The sequence below is a fragment of the Cupressus sempervirens genome, chromosome 2 (genome assembly GCF_028749045.1).
Source record: "Cupressus sempervirens isolate cs-2001-9-10 chromosome 2, ASM2874904v1, whole genome shotgun sequence".
Classification (NCBI taxonomy): domain Eukaryota; kingdom Viridiplantae; phylum Streptophyta; class Pinopsida; order Cupressales; family Cupressaceae; genus Cupressus; species Cupressus sempervirens.
Genome location: NC_143119.1, coordinates 473,206,636 through 473,225,677, shown reverse-complemented (window position 1 = coordinate 473,225,677; position 19,042 = coordinate 473,206,636). Strand labels below are relative to the sequence as shown.

The following is a 19,042-nucleotide window of genomic DNA, read 5'->3' as shown; positions in this document are numbered from 1 at the left end:
GTACTTTGGTGGTTTGTTTTCGTCAGGGGTTTAGTGCAAAATGGTGTCAAATCATTTAACGGTTGTCGACCATTTGCATTTGAGAGGTTCGTTGAATCTCTTGAATCTGTAAAAGGTTGTTTTACACACAAATGCATACACATGGTAGCATGTCACTTGCATGCTCTGACATAAATGTAACCTAAAATAATAATACATAAAATAAAAAATAATATTAGAAATCAGTCAATTATCTCTTATATTTTAGAAAGTAATTTTTTTTCTCCAGTCCCATTTCTTCTCTTTAAATGCTGGTCTGACTGAAATTTTAGTTAGGTTTGACAGGTACATTGTCTACTTGACAAGTTTAGGATGGTTTCTGAATTGTTTTCACACATTAAATAAAAAATAAAATTAGAAATCAGTCAATTATTTCTTATATTTCAGAAAGTACTCTTTTATTCTCTAGTCCCATTTCTTTTCATTAAATGCTGGTCCGACTGAAATTTTCGTTGGGTTTGACGGGTACATTGTCTACTTGACAAGTTTAGGATGGTTTCTGAATTGTTTTCACTTTATGTATATAAATAAAATATTTACAATTTAGTCAACCTTCAACAAGCCCTTTGTTTGGTTTAATTTTATTTTATAAATGCATTGGTCATTGCAAACTACAACTTGGATATAAATTCTTTTGCAGTCTTTTAAAAAATATGTTAAAATCATTGAACTGAATAATTCGTACTTAAACAAAAATAGTAAGTTATTTCATCTGTATCACAAGTTTGCTATTAATTCAACTGTTTTTGGAAGTCTTCAACGCGAATGCTTCTCTAGGTATACAGAGTCATATTTTCTATTTTACGATGCAATTCAAAACATTGAAATTAGTAGTTGTGTATAAAAGTTAGCAATATTGACATTATTATATGGACTTTGCGGTATCCAAACTAGTTACACTTACATCACAGCCATATACGGCATTATACTCTACTATGCAAGCAAACTTTGAATTTCAAGGCTACATATTAGAACTTTGAAACAGTTTGATTTTTGTGAGATATTTAAAATGTTTGTGAGCAATATTCTAAAAATGATTCCTGTTTAGTGAGTTCTTTATTCTTATACATCAATCGATCAGTATATCCAAAAATTAGGGAAGCTTTGAGGATATGGACTGTTGTTTAACGCCTCCTCCCAATTCAGTGATGAAAAGTTGGGGAAATTGATTGTTGTTGGTATTGTCTATTGTTATTTATTTTATCAATGGGACTTGACACCGGAGAAACGTTAGATAGGTCTCAGACCTGTTTGTTATTATTACTTCTGCAGAACTTCAGATGACTACTTGTGATATACTACCATTTTATTAGTCATGAGTTGTGCTGTTGGCAACATTGGAGGTTTTTCATGAGTTGTGCTAGTGGAGTCATTGGAGCTTTTTTGTGTCTAAGAAACTGCTATTTTTTTTCGTCATGCATGTGGAGTACTTATATATAGTCCTGTTAGCTGTTTCGACTTCTGGGATATTGTGAACCCATCTGTGAGTTGGCAGTAGTGAATAGTGAGGATGGATCTCTCTAGTCTCTGAAGCTCATGTGAATCTTATATTAAATTAATGATGTACAAACTTGGTTCGGGGCTTGAGTTAATAAATCATTATTGATCCATAGTTTCAATATTTTCCTTGGTATCTTATACGTTACTGCAAATATTAAATATATTAGTTTCAAGAATTATTAAATTACTAGAGTAATCGTCATATACATGCAGCTTAATCTATATGTTTATAACGAATCTTATGTTAGCACGAATGTTGATGTTATGAGAAAACATCGCAGAATAGTGTTATGACTTTCTTTGTCATTAATGACAACATAGCAATAAGATTGCAAAACACTGACAAAGCAGCAGACTGAGATTTATGTATTAAGAACATCATATTTCGTATCTGCCTATGCACAGTTACCAACATATATTACATGATGTATTTGACATGTGGGCAAGTGCATAGAACTTGAATTGACAACGTACGAAAGATATTAATGATTTATAGAGAATTGCAGCGAAATAGAGCATAGGGAAAATATTCTTTGTTGTATGATCAATATAGCACATTGTGTTTGGAATGAAGGGTTGCACAGTTAATTGGAGGAAGTACACTGACAACTGATGACGTTAGCAAGTGCATAGGAACGGAAGTCGCACGTGTGGAAGTTTGTGTATAACTGTGAACTGACAACACTAATTAAATGTGTCTTTCATTTAATTAAATATGGAGCCGACTCAAATTAATGTTAAATGTATGGAGCCGACTCAAGGGATTAATGATTGAGTATGGTATAAAGGAAAGATGTTTTTTGAGTTTTGAAGATTATCATGATTGAGATTGAGAAGCAGAGAAGACTTGCGAATTGCGAAGTAGAAGAGCAGAGTAATCTGCTAATGCGTGTAAGTGACCTTAAGGGTTACTGATGAGTTCCAGATCTATTTGCATGATCTGAAGGTGAAGAAGTCTGACATATTGGACAAAGAAAGAGGAAAGAGATTGTTTCACATTTATTATTCTAAATGGAATACTACCAAGATCAATTGGACAGTGGGTTCGTTGATCTGATCCTGAAGCTGTTTGGATAGTGGGTTCAGTGATCAATCGATAGGCAGAGGAAACGCCAAATGCCACTCTCCTCCAGCCAATTACTTTATACCAACCACCCTAGCTACATACATTCTAGCTAGGCACCCACTTACTGGCATAATATCGCCTTGAGAGTTAACAGCTCGCATAGACCACCCAACCAGATAGGGAGATAGGGGCCCAACAACAGTAGTCAGCCCCTGTTGAATCATTGCATCTACAACTCCTAACAAGGATTCAAAGTCTCCTAACAAGGACTCTTTGCACTAAGTATTGTAACATACTCTTAACAAGGTCTATCCTCTAACAAGGAATATAAATAATTAGTACATTATTTTTGTGGGCATCATTCCTACTGGAGTTTTCACTCTAATCAAGGGTTTCCCTAGTCAACATATTTGGTGTACTTGTGCATGCACATTTCTTTGTGATTACTGTTTACTTTGGTTGACTAATTATGAATTCTTTAACATTGATACATAATTGATTCACGCCCCCCCCCAGTTATATTGGTGATCTACTACTTCTAACAATTGGTATTAGAGCATCAGGTCCTTGAAGGAAAGTTTAACAACTTTGGGAGATCCATGGTGAATTTGTTCAGGAAACGAAGTCCTAGATTCGATGACACAAACTATGATAGTTGGAAGGATAAAATGAAGACTCATCTCTTATGCATGGGACCAGGATATTGGCTTGTGACCAAGACTTCTAAGAACATTGCAGAAGAAGACAATCTTGAAACCTACAACGAGGAACAGAGAGAAAGTGTTTATGTGCAATATAAGGGCAAGAGAAGCAATATTGTCAGCATTACCTGAAAGTGAGTATAGTCAAGTCAAACTACTCAAAACATCTAATGAAATTTAGAAAACACTAAAAGCTAATTATGAAGGTGATACACATGCAAAAAGGGTTAGATTGCAAAATTTGTATTGCGCATTTCAAGATGCTAGAATGATGGAAGATGAATTTGTAAGATGTTATGCTGGGAGAATATCTGAAATTGTTGTAGGAATCACATCTCATGATGGAAAGAAATATGATGATGAAGTGATATGGAAGATCTTGAAAAGTTTGACACCACCTTTTAAGTCAGTAGCTCAAATGATTCAACTATTGATACCCTCTACTACTAATTTTACCAAAGAGACATTGTTTGGTAGATTGGAAGCTATAGAATTTGATATGAAACAGTTTGGAGAATTGGCAAGAGTTGAGATAGCATTCAGTGCATTAAACATCAAACCTAGTTTAGCAAGGAGCACAAAAGCGCAAGAAGACATTGCCAGCAACATCAAGTCCATTGAAGAAAAGATTAAGGAAGGAGTGGCTCTTCTTGTGGAAAGAGAAAAAGATGGTAAGAATATCTTTAAATGTTGGACTTGTAATGAGTATGGTCATTATGCATCTAAGTGTCCTAAAAGAGAGAAAGTTTAAGGGAAGGTTCAAATCTAGGAGACCTAGAAATTGTTTATATGCTAATGAAGAAGAAGAAGAGGAATCTGATCAAAACATGAGTGGAGATGAATTAGGATTTGTAGTTATAAAAGAGGATGATCTTGACAGAGAAATCAGAGAAGAAAGTGCCCTGATCTCACAAGTTGAAAAGAAAGATTGGATCATTGATAGTGGTTATTCACATCACATGACTGGTGATATGAGCAAGTTTGTCAAATTTAGAAGCCATGATGGAGGAATTGTCAGAGTGGGAAACAATGCAGCGTTTCATATTACAGGAATTGGATCTATAACACTTGATGGTAAAACATACACTAATGATGTTTATTTTGTTGATGGACTAAAGCATAACTTGCTGAGTGTTGGACAACTTATGGACAAAGGCTATCAACTATAGTTTGGTAATGACACATGCATTATCAAGAACAAGGAAGGGAAACTACTTGGTACTGGCACAAAAATCAGAGGTGATGTATTTCAATTAAACTCCACTGAAATAACATGTTAGCAAAGATTGACAACAATTGGTTATGGCATAGAAGATTTTGTCACATTAACTTTGATAACATTGTAAAAGCCAGTAATAAACTTGCTGTAAGAGATTTATGATCACTAAGCCCACTGACACTATTTGTAAGGAATGTATTTTGGCTAAGCAAAAGAGACTCATTTCCTAGCAAATAGTTTTGTGCTACACAAAAGCTGGAATTGGTTCATACAGATCTAAATGGTCTTGCAAGAACAAGAGGATTTTATGGAGAAAGGTACTTTATGATTTTTGTTAATGATGTGGGTAGCTTTTCTTAAAGAAAAATCAAAAGCATTTGAGAAATTCAAGATATTTAGAAACAAAGTTAAGAATGAATCTGGAGTTAAAATTAGGAGCTTAAGATCAGATAGAGGAGGAGAATTCACCTCTAGAGAATTTAATATCTATTGTGAAGAACATGACATTAGGAGATAACTATCCTCACCCCCATACACCTGAGCATAAGGGGATTGCTGAAAGAAGAAACAAATCAATTGCTAAAGCAACAAGAGCTATATTATTTGAGAATGATGTACCAAAGACCTTTTGGAGAGAAGTAGTCAATACAACAGTATACACACTAAACAAAGTGCAGACTAGGAAAGGTATGAAAAAAACTCCCTATGAATGATGGTTCGGTTGCTCACCATTAGTCAAGTACTTCAAGATATTTGGAAGCAAATGTTACATCAAAAGAGATGATGATATTGGTAAGTTTGATTGAAGAAGCAATGAACGTATGTTTCTTGGCTATTCATTAAAAAGGAAAGCCTATAGATGTTTCAACTATAAAACAAAAACTATAGTAGAGTGCGCAAATGTTAAAATTGATGAAAAGTTTGGCACCAAGGAAAAGATAATGGATTATAACTTTGATGAAGATGATTACTCTGGAATGACTAACATAAGTAATGAGTTACTTTTCAAGACTAACAATGACTTGCAGAGTTACTTTTCATGGTGCTTTCCCTCATGTTAACTCATCTGGCCCCTCTCTGGTTTCCCCTGTAAGTGCTTTAAAGCCTATTAGGGTCCCTTTGGATCCAGATTTAGTTGAAGACATTTTCCAACGGTAGATGACCTTTCTTCTTTTGCTGCAATTTTTCGCTTCCGTGGCTATTGGCCCTCCCTTGCTGATCTACATGGCTGGATCTCCAAGAACTGGTTGCCACTGATTGATTATAATGTTCACATATTTCCGTGTGCTAAAGGTTTTTTTATAGCTAAGTTTCAAGATTCTAATGACAGGAAGATTATTTTATGTCACAATAATTTCTCTTGGCAGGGCAGATTTCCACTTATGGCCAAACCGTGGCATATGGATTTTGATCCTCTTTCAGAATCCTTTAATAAGTACCCTATCTGGGTTCGGCTCCCTAATCTTCCGATTCATCTTTGGCAGGATTCAGTTTTTGAATCTATTGGGAACACTATTGGGGATTTCTTATATGTGGATGCTGACACTTCGGATATTTTCCACTCGACCTGTGCTCGCTTCCTTGTTGACTTGGATGTTTCTAAAGGTCTTCCTGAGGCGGTCTGTTTGGATTCCCCGAGGGGGTCTTGGTCTCAAATGTTGGATTTCGAGGGAATCCCTTTTCATTGCAGGAAATGCCACTTGACGGGTCACGTTGCTGCTCGTTGTGTAGCTGGGAAATCCAAACCCAGGCGTTCCCCCTCTTGGTGGACTAGGGCCTCCTCTGAGCATTATACGGTGAAACAATCCTCGGTTGCTCCTGCAGTTTCAGAGGTTGAGGCTAGTGTTCCTTTCGTGCCGGTGGTTGCGGAGGTTGCTTTGGCATCTCATCCTGTGGATTCAGTGGTTGTGGGCAGCGTTTCCAAGCTGGTGGTAAAGGATTTGGTCTCTCCCCCTGCTTCGGTTGACCCTCCTAGGGGTCAGTTGTCGTCTGTCTCTCATAGGGTTGCTGAGGCCTCTGCGTCCCCTGGGTTCCACAGGTCTTTGTCCTCTGAGGATTGGGTGATTGAGGCAGCGAAGTTTGAGGACGGTTGGATTGCGGTTAAAGGGAAGAAGGCTAAGCCTTCTGCTCCCCCTTTAGATATGACCCTTCGGTCGCGTAAGGGTAACCTCATTTTAAAAGGATAATCTTTTGTTCCCTTATGCTGACTGGTTCGTCTGGGTTGGTGTTATGGTCTTGTCTCTAGTTTTCTGGTATCTGGTTTGGATAGCCTTCCTGGCTGCTTTACTCCAGTGTGTTTGTCCTTTCAGATTTCAGAGTTTTTGGTTAATTTTACTGGTCATATCTATTGGTTTCAGGTCCCTGCAAAACCTGGTTTAGTTGTTTGGCTGGTTTCAGGTCCTTTTAAAATCTAGTTGTGCTTAATGGTTTATCTTTCTCTTTGATGAAATGGGTTTCGGGGCCCCTTCAAAACCTGCTTTTACCTTAATCTAAAACAATGACTTGCAAAATAATGCACAAATTGAAGATGTAAGAGAAGAATAGAGTGTAGTACTTGGAATAAGAATTGAAGCAACAACTCCTACTCCAAATAGAAACATGATAAGAAATCATCCTGTTGATCAAATAATAGGAAGTAAAGAAAAATGAGTAATGACAAGGAGCAGAATTAATGAAGAACTATGTCTGATATCTTAAGTAGAACCAAGAAGCGTAGATGAAACAATCAAAGATGATCACTGGATAAAAGCAATGGAGGAAGAACTCGAGCAGATAATCAAGAATGACACATGGGAATTGGTTCCTAGACTAAAGGACAAAAACGTGATTGGCACAAAATGGGTATTTAGAAATAAAAAGAATGAACAAGGAGAAGTGATAAGAAAAAAAGCAAGACTTGTATGCAAAGGCTACTCTCAACAAGAAGGAATTGATTATGAAGAGACATATGCACTTGTAGCAAAAAGGGAAGTAGTTAGAATGTTCCTAGCATATGCAACAAACAATAATTTTAAGGTATATCAGATGGATGTTAAGTCAACATTCTTAAATGGAGAACTTCAAGAAGAAGTTTACATTGAACAACCAGAGGGTTTTCCTTTAACAGAAGAAAAGGATATGGTTTGTAGACTAAAGAAAGCATTGTATGGATTAGAACAAGTACCAAGAACCTGGTATGCAAGGTTGGACAAATACTTAGCAAAGCTTGGATTTGCTAAAGGAACAACAAATGGTAACTTGTACTTGAAGAAAATAGAAGATGGCTTGTTAATAATCATTGTATTTGTTGATGACATCATTTTTGGAGGAAATGATGAAGCCAGTAACAAATTCTTAGAAAACATGAAGAATGAGTTTGAAATGAGCATGATAGGTGAAATGAAATTCTTCTTAGGATTGTAGATTGTTCAAAACAAAAAGCGTATTTTTATCTCTCAGACCAAGTACTTAAAAGATTTGCTGAAAAGATTTGGTCTAGAAAATTGTAAACCTATTGGAACTCCTATGGTAACTAGTCATAAGTTATCAAGTAAAGATGAGACGCCTACTGTTGAACAAAAGAAGTACAGATCTATGATTGGAGGATTGTAGTATCTGACTCATAGCAAACCAGATATAGCTAATGCAATTGGAATTGTGGCAAGATTTCAAGCTAATCCTAAAGAATATCACTATGCAATAGTAAAAAGGATATTCAGATATTTAAAAGGAACATCAAATTATGGTATTTGGTATGATAGAAACAATGACTTTACTCTTTGAACTTATATAGATGCTGATTGGGAAAGAGATAGGGATGATAGAAAAAACACTAGTAGAGGAGCATTTTTTCTTGGAGGAAGACTAGTTTCTTGGCTCAACAAGAAGCAAGATTGTACCTCACAGAGTACTGCAGAAGCAGAGTATGTTGTAGCGGCAAACAACTGCAATCAAGTCATATAGATGAAGCAGATGATGAAGGATATTGGAATAACATTCACATAACCTATTATCATTTACTGTGATAACACAAGTACAATCAACATGTCTAAGAATCTTGTTTTGCATTCTAAGACTAAGCACATTGCTATTAAATATCATGTGCTGAAAGAAAAAGTTGCAGAGAAAGAAATTAGATTGGAGTACATTAGCACTAAAGAACAGATTGCAGACATTTTCACAAAGGCCTTACCAAAGGACGCATTTGAGCACCTAAGAGGTATGCTTGGGGTTATGCCCCTACCTAGCTCAGAGTAAAAGATGCAAAAATGCATTAGTCTAGTGAACACGACACCATTGTTAGATTGGACTTAATGCTAATGCTTCCTCAATGGGGGAGTATCTGTGATGAAAAAAGTTAGTCAAGGACTCTTGGCAATAGGTAATTGGGTATGCAGCAATGTCTTTTGACACTTGTATTGTTTATAAGAACTATATGCAAAAGTTGTAAAGCACTAGACCGGCTTGTGGTCGTGCTAATAGATTGTTATATGTTCAATTTTTGTACTATCTTTGACATTGATGTCAATGGGGGAGAGAATGACATGAAAAACATTGGAGAGAATTTACACTATGGGGAGAAGTGTTGCATGAAGCAAGATTTGATTGATGAAGAAAATTTGTTGGTATTCTTGGAACTAGATGTTTTTCATCTATGTTGCCATCAATGCCAAAGGGGGAGATTGTTAGCATGAATGCTGATGCTATGAGAAAACATCGTAGAATAGTGTTATGACTTTATTTGTCATTGATGACAACATATCAATAAGATTGCAAAAGACTGACAGAGCAATAGACTGAGATTTATGTATTGAGGGCATCACATTGCATATCTGCCTATGTGCAGTTACCAACATATACTACACCATGTATTTGACATATGGGCAAGTGCACAAAACCTGAATCAACAACGTACAAAAGATATTAATGATTTACAGAGAATCACAAGGAAGCAAAGCATAGGGAAAACAATCTTTGTTGTATGATCGATATAGCACATTATGTTTGGAATGAAGGGTTACATAGTTAACTGGAGGAAATACACTGATAACTGATGACATTAGCAAGTGTGCAGGAATGAAAGTCGCATGTGTGGAAGTTTGTGTATAACTGTGAGTCGATAGCACTAGTTAAATGTTTATTTCATTTAATTAAATATGGAGTTGGCTCAAATTAATGTTAAGTGTATGTAGCCAACTCAAGGGATTACTGATGAAGTATGGTATAAAGGAAAGATGTTTTCCGAGTTTTGAAGATTATCATGATTGAGATTGAAAAGCAGAGAAGACTTGCAAATTGCGAAGTAGAAGAATAGAGTAATCTGCTAATGCGTGTAAGTGACCTTAAGGGTTACTGATGAGTTCCAGATCTATTTGCATGATCTAAAGGTGAAGAAGTCTGACGCACTAGACAGAGAAAGAGGAAAGAGATTGTTTCACATCTATTATTTTGAATGGAATAGTACCGAGATCAATTGGACAGTGGGTTCATTGATCTTATCTTGAAGCTTTTTGGACAGTGGGTTCAGCTGCCTTCTACAACTTCTAATAGGGTTAGAATCTCCTAATAGGGATTCAAAGTCTCCTAACAGGGACTCTTTGTACTAAGTATTGTAACAGACTCCTAACAGGGTCTATCCTCTAACAAGGAATATTCATATTAGTACATTATTTTTGCGGGCATCATTCCCACCAGAGTTTTCCCTCTGATCAAGAGTTTCCCTAGTCAACATATCTAGTGTACTTGTGCATGTGCATTTCTTTGTGATTACTATTTACTTTGGTTGAGTCTTGATTAATTAAGAATTGTTTAAGATTGATACATAACTAATTCACTCCCCCCTCTCAGTTATATTGGTGATCCACTACTTCTAACATCTTAGACCATCCCTATATTGTGATTAGATTGCTAATACCCTTATCTAGTTGTAGTAACCTTTATGGTGAGAATAGATTCTTAACTCATATGTGTAAGAATTGAAGGTGCCTGTCATAACTATTTAGAAATATAAAGTTGTTCTCTTTGTTTGGCATGAAACCTTAACACCATTAGGACTTGAGATCACTTTGCTCATCATTCAAAATTAAATTATGCTAATAGAGTGCTTTTTAACCATCAAATTATCAAGGAAGGATCAACTTGATGTTGAAATAGCACAGGATTAGGCCGACTTATTTGTGAATTCTAAGTTTTAGCGCTATAATGCAATTTATGAAGAAAAGATTTTAACAAAACTATCCATTAGCTCAAAGGATTGTAATTTGAAAAGGTGCATGAAAAAATAGTATGATTAGGGAGATGACCCAATATTTGAGCACTCTTTGTGCTTATCAAAATTTTGTATCGAAATTTTAAGTTACTCTCAATTTTTTACAACTTGTTTGGCAAGTTGTCTACTTATATTAAGGTTTCAAGTCTACGTCGACATGTTTTTTGCCAAGTTGTCCAAAACAACCCAAGTAAAAAGCGAGACCAATGGTTGTGCAAAAAGGGTACCCATACTTGCATAGTTGATGTGGCATCACATCATTGGTTGCTTTCTACAACTAAGGGAACATTTCATTCAATTAAAGCTAGTTATCATTGTACTAACAACTTTAGGCTCACACCTATTGGTGTAGTGCCAAAAGAATTGGACTTAATAAGTATGGATATTGAATCAATAAGTGTGGGTATCAAATCAACAACTCATATCATAACCATTGAAATGCATTCAAGTACTGGATCTTTTTCCCAATTCTAGTTTAATTGTATCATCCCATGATAACATATAATGTTTACAAGTCTTAGGTTTTCTCAAAGTTGTGTGTTTTTTGATCCGACGACATAAGATATGCTAAATTTGCTTATAAGCATGTTGCCACGTTTGTGTTGCATTTCATATTTTTCCATAGTTGGGTGTTTTGAAATCTATAGTTCGTTGTTATGTTGAGTTCTTTCTATGATGTAGGTGCATGCACAACCGTTTTTTGTTCTATGGATACTGACACATGCACGAGAGCTCACCCAAAGCACATCACTCCTTGTGGATCCTTTTAACAACTTGTTCAAGGAAATTGGAGGTTTCTTTGTTTTAAAAATCGTAAAAGTAAAAGATGATCATATGCACATAGTTACCCATACTTACCATTCTTGGTTAATGATCACTTGTTATTTGATTCCTTATCAAAGATACACAATTGACTTGGCACTAAATATCTCTTATAAATAAATAAATAATTCTTCAATGTTGTTTAGTATGGTTTCATATGACAATGCTTAGACTTAACAATCCAAATACAAGTAGCTTTCCTATTTCTCCTAGTGTATATATATGTATCCATCTCTTTATATCTCCATTCATCAAACTTATTTATACAACCTTGATGTAGCTATCATGTAGATGTTGGCTCTTCGAACATGCAACTATGATTGCTTGAAGAATACTTTGTCGTCTTCATCTTGCAATTGCTATGCTCCTCTTAAATTGCTTGCCAAGCCATGTTAATGTCTCTTGCTAGATTTTTTCCTCAATTATTTGTGAAAAGTGTTAGAGACTAGACATTGAGAATACCTCATATGTTGAACCATATTAGAGGCATACTTGCATCTCTAACTTTGATAAAGCATATAGAAGGAATTGTACAAAGTCAAGGTTTAAGGATATCAAGGAAAGCATACATAGGTAGAGGGATAACAAAGGCTCTAACTCTATAGATAAACATAATATAACAAACCAAGGAGTTTGAGCTTTAAAGAAAAGCACAGTAGTAAAGGAAAAGTGTTAAACTCTAACACAGGCAATGAAAAGAGCAAAAAGTAGTTGAGGGGATGTTGGGAAGGAAAACTCCGAAATCTCGAAAGGGGACAAAGGAAGGGAATGAATGAAAGGTATTTCAAAATTGGGAAGTTCAATACTTAAATCAAGATAAAGGAAAATGTGAAGTTGAGAGGAAAGGCTTGGTAGGAAGAAAACTCCAACATAGGTACATTTCTTAAAAAAATGAACTTCTAAAACTCCCACTAGGAGATTTTGGATTTTTTCAACTTTTGTCTCAATAGTGGGCACATGGGTGATATAGAAGAGTAACACTTAAAATTTGGCATCTAGAGACACTTATTTTTCAAATTGGTTATACATGGTGTATAAAATGAAGCCTAGTGGAAAAGTGGCAAGGAGTCGAGTGAAAAAGGACAAGGTCAAATAGGGTGTCAACAATATTGTCCCTTTGATGTGAGATATTCACCTTGCAAAACATAACAAATGATTTATTAATAATTAATTTCATAAAATAAATGAATATAACAAAACCCATATATCTAAGCATAAAGTAAGAATGATCAAGCATGCCCTAATTTAAACATGCACAAAATTCAAAATTCTAACTAATGAACATGTATTGTAATAATTTCAATAAAACATATACTTATTGTAATTAAAGAACTTAAAATAATAACTAATCAAGTTGTTTTTAGAGCTCAAGCTTAGAAATTTGACTATATTCGTTTAAGAGTGTCTCTTAGCATTTTGAGATAGTGAAAAGGTACATATTCACACTTTCAATTTATTTTAACATCAATGAGTAGGTGATGGAAGACATTGAATTGCAACACCTCAATGATTTAATAATGGTGGTTATAGAGCATTTATCAAGATTCACATTTGGTTCAATCAACTTCTTTTCACCTCTCCATTCATGGGGCATTAACACCATCTTAATTACTCTCATAACCTTCTCAATCCTTCATTTTTGTCTTTCCTCTTCCTCTATCAATAAAATAACACAATTACTCATAGGAAGACCTCAATGTTAGCATTATGGTGTCCTCTACCTTATTAAACTTCTCAAGAGTTTTGGTTACATATCATTCATTTGCATTTAGCTCAATTAACATCTTGTCATCTCCTCATTCATAAGGCCTCAATGATATCATAACCGCACATATAACTTTCTAAGTCCTTGATTTGTTGGCTTCTTAAAGAACGAATAAAATTACTGAAAAGAAGATTGCTAGATTTATTACATTAAATTAGGTTAGTTTCTAAGTTCAGTTTAAATAAATAAATAGATTAGATATATAGTTGCTGGGAAGTTATTCCCATAAGTAGTTGTTGCAAGGGAAAATGAGGCTATATAAAGTTGTTCAAATATCAATATGAAACATTTAGTATCAATTTAGTTTGTATTCGAATGTATACAAAAAATATGAGTCAATAAATCAAGTCATTTTATATTTTAGCTCTTTCATTTGGTGTCAGAGCAGGTTGATCAATGGGGAGAAGAGTGTTGTTAATGGATTTTGGATGACCAGACCGTAACTTTTGTAGATGAGATCTTCTACAATTTTTTATTGAAGATAGGAGGCTGGAGGCAATGGAGGTTGGAGGATTTTTATCATCTTGAGCTAGCTTCTTGCTCAGAGATGATTATCACATGAGAAGCAACTATTTGTGTCCTTGATGAAAAGAGGGGGCTTGGCTGTGTGATTGTCCTTCTATGGAGTGAGGTGGCGGGGGGGGGCGTGCAGGATTTGAAGAATGGCGTTAGAGACACTTAGAGGAGATGTCGACTTTCAGAGTAAAGGTATCTATGTGCAAACATATTAGTGGTGATTGTTTCTACGACACTTGAGGAGGCATTAGACACACTCGGAAGAGATGTGGACTTTCAAAGGAAAGGCGTCTCATGTGCAACACTGAAGGAGGCATTAGACACACTCCAAGAAGATGTGAAATTTTGGAGGAACTATGTCTCTTTGTGCAAGGGAGGTAGAAACAATGTTATTATGAGGACAACTCTAGGATTTACAGTCTGAAGTTGAGATATGAAATCTACTTAAAAGGACAACTTTAGGGTTTGCAATCTAAAGTTGCAGAGAGAAAATGTACTTCAATAAGCGAAGATTGGTAAAGCAATTCATCAAAGGATCCAATGAAGAAAATTGGTGAAAGCAACTTCATTAGAGTTTCCGGTTAAAACCTTTACAACTTTCACTCCCATTGGATTAATGTTAGATTTATTACATTAAATTAGGTTAGTTTCTAAATTTAGTTTAAATAAATAAATAAATTAGATATATAGTTGCTGGGAAGTTATTCTTGTATGTAGTTGTTGTAACGGAAAACGAAGCTATATAAAGTTGTTCCCATATCAATGTGAAACACTTAGTATCAATTCAGTTTGTATCCCAATGTATACAAAAAATCTGAATCAATAAATTGAGTTATTTTATATTTTAGCTCTTTCTAGCTCTTTCAAAGACTTCAATTGATGATCCCAATATTTATTTAAACCTCTTCCATATATATGAAAATAACATAATTACTCATACAAAGACTAAAGACTAACTGACAATCCTACTCTTTAGTTAAAACTCTTCGATATATGCGAGGCTATTTGATTATTTAACCTCTATGCCCTCTATGCCGCAACGGTTATAGAGGTACAAATGTAGTCAATCATTTTTCCATTAAACTTATAAATGACAGTATACCAAATTCATCGGTGAATAGTCACTACCCCTGACAGTATATGAAATACCAAATTTTCGATGCACCTCTTTACTCAAAATTGATGAGAAACTGTACACCTTTTCTTTGAAGCAATGCATAATGCAGGCAGCGGCTACAGAGAGGACCTTGGTATAATTAGTTCCCCTTGGTAAGTTCATAACCGCTGCCATATAATGCAACCCCAAAATAATATGATACCTCAAGCCACATTCACCACGCTATTAAAAATCCAATTGCTATTCCAATTATAGAAATACAAAGTTCAGCACAGCACGGATGAAAGCCAGCGACTATACATAGAAGTCTAGGACCGTAGGGAGTGTACCAAAGACCAGGCCATAATGTGTACACTGCACCATGAGTGCCTTCGTTCTAGAAATGGGGATGAAGAGCATGCATTTGCCCAGTGGACTTCACAAAACATTGCCTCTTTTTCCAAGTCCCAAGTCAACGAGAGGCTGAGGCACGTACTGACTGTAACAGCTCGTGTCTGCTCTCTTCCTCTGACTGTCCCTACTAAACACTAATACCCCCACATTCTTCACCTGACAATCAGTTTGTCCCTACAACAACATCCAACGGTGCAGGTCTTTTCAAATACAGGGGACTGAGTTAGGGGTCCTCCTTCCAATGACAGACTGCCATGGGTAAGGGAATCGATCCAGTATCCATTTAGACTAATTTGGCGCACCTACAGTTCCTATTCTGTATTTTGGTGAACATCTGTGAGTGAGTGAAGAGTTTAAAGCTACCCTTGCTCACTGAGCTCTTTGTAAAATTTGTAGAGTGGGAAGTGGTCTAAAAGTATCATTTTAAAACATTAGCTTGAACCTATTATGTTCACTTCTAATAGCAGCTAACAGAAGAAATAGTATTATTTGCACAAATAGACTAATCAGCAACCAAAAAAAGCTAAAAATTGATCAACTATTAGTAAATGTGTGATTGCTGTTAAGACACCGCCATCAATTTTAGAACTTCTTTTATATACAGTAATTGAACTTTTCACCTTGACACAAAGCGAACATGAGCAGCAATTTGGTCGTTCCCCTAAAGCTCCAAGCTCTCCCTGCCCTGATTCTTCATAGGTATTGGGGAAGCGGGTTGTTGTTGGGTCACATCACTGCCTCTTTTTGCGCGCCTTGGAAACACAACCAAATCACTCGTGTCCCCCCTAACAGCAGAGCATAGCAGAGCAGTGTGCAAAACCATATGATCTGGGGTAGCTTACCCAGTGGAGGTGGAGGTGGAGATGGATGCTGCAATATGGAGCCGGTTGCCGGAGAAGCTGGTAGAGAGGATAGTGGCGATGCTGCCATTGGGGAGCTTCATGAGGCTGAGGTGTGTGTGCAAGCACTGGTACAATCTCATGTTTTCCGACAGCTTTCTTGAAGTCTGCAGGGAGGTGAAGACGAAGAGGCAGGGAAAGCTCTGTTTCCTCCTCTTCAAAAGGGGGGTGTGGAACGAGGGTTTCCTCTACGACCCATCATCATGTTCGTCCTCACCATGGTTGAGGATGGGGCTGCCCTTTCTTCCACCGGGCTTCACAGTGGCCGCCTCATCTGGCGGGCTTCTCTGCTGCGTACCGGACCAGCCGGGGTGCAAGACGATCCTGATGTGCAATCCCCTAACACAGAGCTTGTCCCTGCTGCCCTCCACATTGAAAGAGCGCTTTGTTCCTTCTGTGGGTCTTCTTGTCGACAACGCTTCCCAATCCTACAAGCTCGTCGTCGCAGGGGATGATCTGATTTCCCCATTCGCCGTCAAGAATCTGAGCACTGAGGTCTTCGAATCGGTGGGGGGGTTTCCAGAGTGGAGAATCTCCGGAGCTCTGCCTCGGCTCTGTAGCCTTGAATCAGGTAAGATGACTTACTCCGATGGGTATTTCTATTGCATGAATTATAGCCCTTTCAGTGTGCTGGCCTATGATGTTAGGGAAGGGGTGTGGAGTAAGATTGAGGCCCCCATGAGGCGTTTCCTTCGGGCACCGAGCCTCGTGGAGTGCCGGGGGAGGCTTGTTCTTGTGGCTGCTGTTCGGAAGAGCAAGCTGAATGTTCCCAAGAGCATCCGCATGTGGGGCCTTCACCATTCCAGGAATGGCTGGGTGGAGCTCGAGCGCATGCCCCAGCATCTCTACGACCAATTCATCGCCCTCTCTCGCGAGGATGAGGATTCCTTCTCCTGCATTGCCCACGGGAACCTCATCCTCATCACCATGGCCAGAGGCCCCGAGATGCTCATGTATGATTTCTATGACAAGATCTGGTCTTGGGTGCCCAGCTGCCCTTTTGTCGATGCAGGGGAGGGCTTGCAGGGTTTTCCCTTTGATCCCAGGTTCGATGCTTCGCCTTCCGCCATGGACGAACGCTCTGCTGCTCTTCTTGCGCCTTCCTTCTTCACTGCTTCTCAGCAACTCTAGGATGAATCAATGGAACCATTAAAACGTTGCCCGTCTTATAACTGATAGTAGAAGAATTTTGAACTGGTTTTTATGAACTCTTTATGGGTTTCCGCATGAACTTCTAAACTTTGATTTCATGGCAATTAAGCAACGGAACTGTCTTAAAGCTTTTAAATTTCTTGTATCGATTTCATGGCAAATATCCGAACCCGAACTTTAAATTTCTGTACCGTTTTTTCCATATGTTCTATATTAATATCAAATTTTAAATTAGTTACCATTATCATGCGAGATTTTTATTTTAGAAAGTTATTTGATTGTGCACATTATAATTGTTATTATTATCCATGGCTTTGATGAATGCTGCGAGGTGCCTTTTTCTAGCAATTTTGATAAATATTGTGAGGATTTCTTTTTCAGTTTTAATAAATGTAAAGGTGTATTTTTGATTTGTATGATATTACAATTGTTTCTTTAGATTGATTTTATAATTTATAAAAGTATGAGTTTAGGTTATTTATTTTTGGTAAGTACACTTATTTTGAGTCCCCTTCTATTAATAATACTTTATTTTGAGTCTCTTTTCATTTAAAAAATTGACATAAGACATTGAATAGAAGTCCATTCAACAATGTAGTTAGAAAAAATTTAAAATCAAACATTTTCTTCTAAGAATTTGAAAATTATAATATAGAAAAAAAATTTCATTGTTATGCTCTCAATTCATTTTAGATTTCTATGTTTTAAGTGAAGTGAGATGCTTTTCCATTTATTATTTATAAGCTATTCTAAAATGAGCTTTATGATAGCCTTTTAGGATCATTTTCTATTTTTCCAAAATTATCTTTAGAAATATATGTATGATATGGTTCAATGAGATATGCGTTTTATTATTTGATAGTTGTTGGATTTTTTTTTCGTTGCTAAAATATTTATTGATATGAAGATTATTGTACTTTGTAAAGATTCAGTTTCTTGTACTTTGTATGCTTAGATAATTGATTTTTATAATGATATTTTCATTACTATACTTTTGAATGCTTGAAATTTGTCTAATATCATTAATTTGTTCATTGAATGCTTATTATTAAATTCTTCTTAATAGTTGGACTAATTGGATTGGCTGAATAACTAGTGAAATACAATATATTATTGGTAAGTTGTTATTGTAATGCTCCTATTTTTGTTATGCTTATGGCAAAATTTTGAGTGATTTTTTAACATCAATGTTTGATAAGCATACTAAATTATGCTCAACTCGTTACAAAGCATACAAATCTATGCTCAAATATTTCTTAACAAAGGTAGGATAAAAGTCAAATCTAATAGAATGCCTCAATGTCGATGACTATTTACTTACATCCTCCTAAGATGTATTGGATTTTTTTGAGTGACTACATATTGGTCCTTAATATTTTTTGTTTATCATATCTTTGAAAACTTTGAGAAGTGAAAATACTAGTTCTATCTTTGGATACAATTGCTTGCCATTACATATTGATGTAGAGTGGACAACATGAAAAGGGTAAAATACCCAAAACCCCTTCTATTTCCAACTATTTACCTTGATAAGTAGCATAGGTGCTCAACTTGTTCAAAAGGACTAATATAACATCCCTAAGGTCCTAAAAAATAATTAGGGTCA

At 36.2% G+C, this 19,042-nt stretch overlaps 1 protein-coding gene across 1 annotated transcript; it reads left to right on the top strand.

Annotated features, from left to right (window-relative positions):
• Positions 1–15,927: 15,927 nt before the first annotated feature.
• UFO (F-box family protein) lies at positions 15,928–17,680 on the top strand. Its single transcript, XM_089812114.1, has one exon. It carries the CDS (start codon positions 16,249–16,251, stop codon positions 17,413–17,415), a length of 1,167 nt encoding a protein of 388 aa, XP_089668240.1. The 5' UTR covers positions 15,928–16,248; the 3' UTR covers positions 17,416–17,680.
• Positions 17,681–19,042: the final 1,362 nt, after the last annotated feature.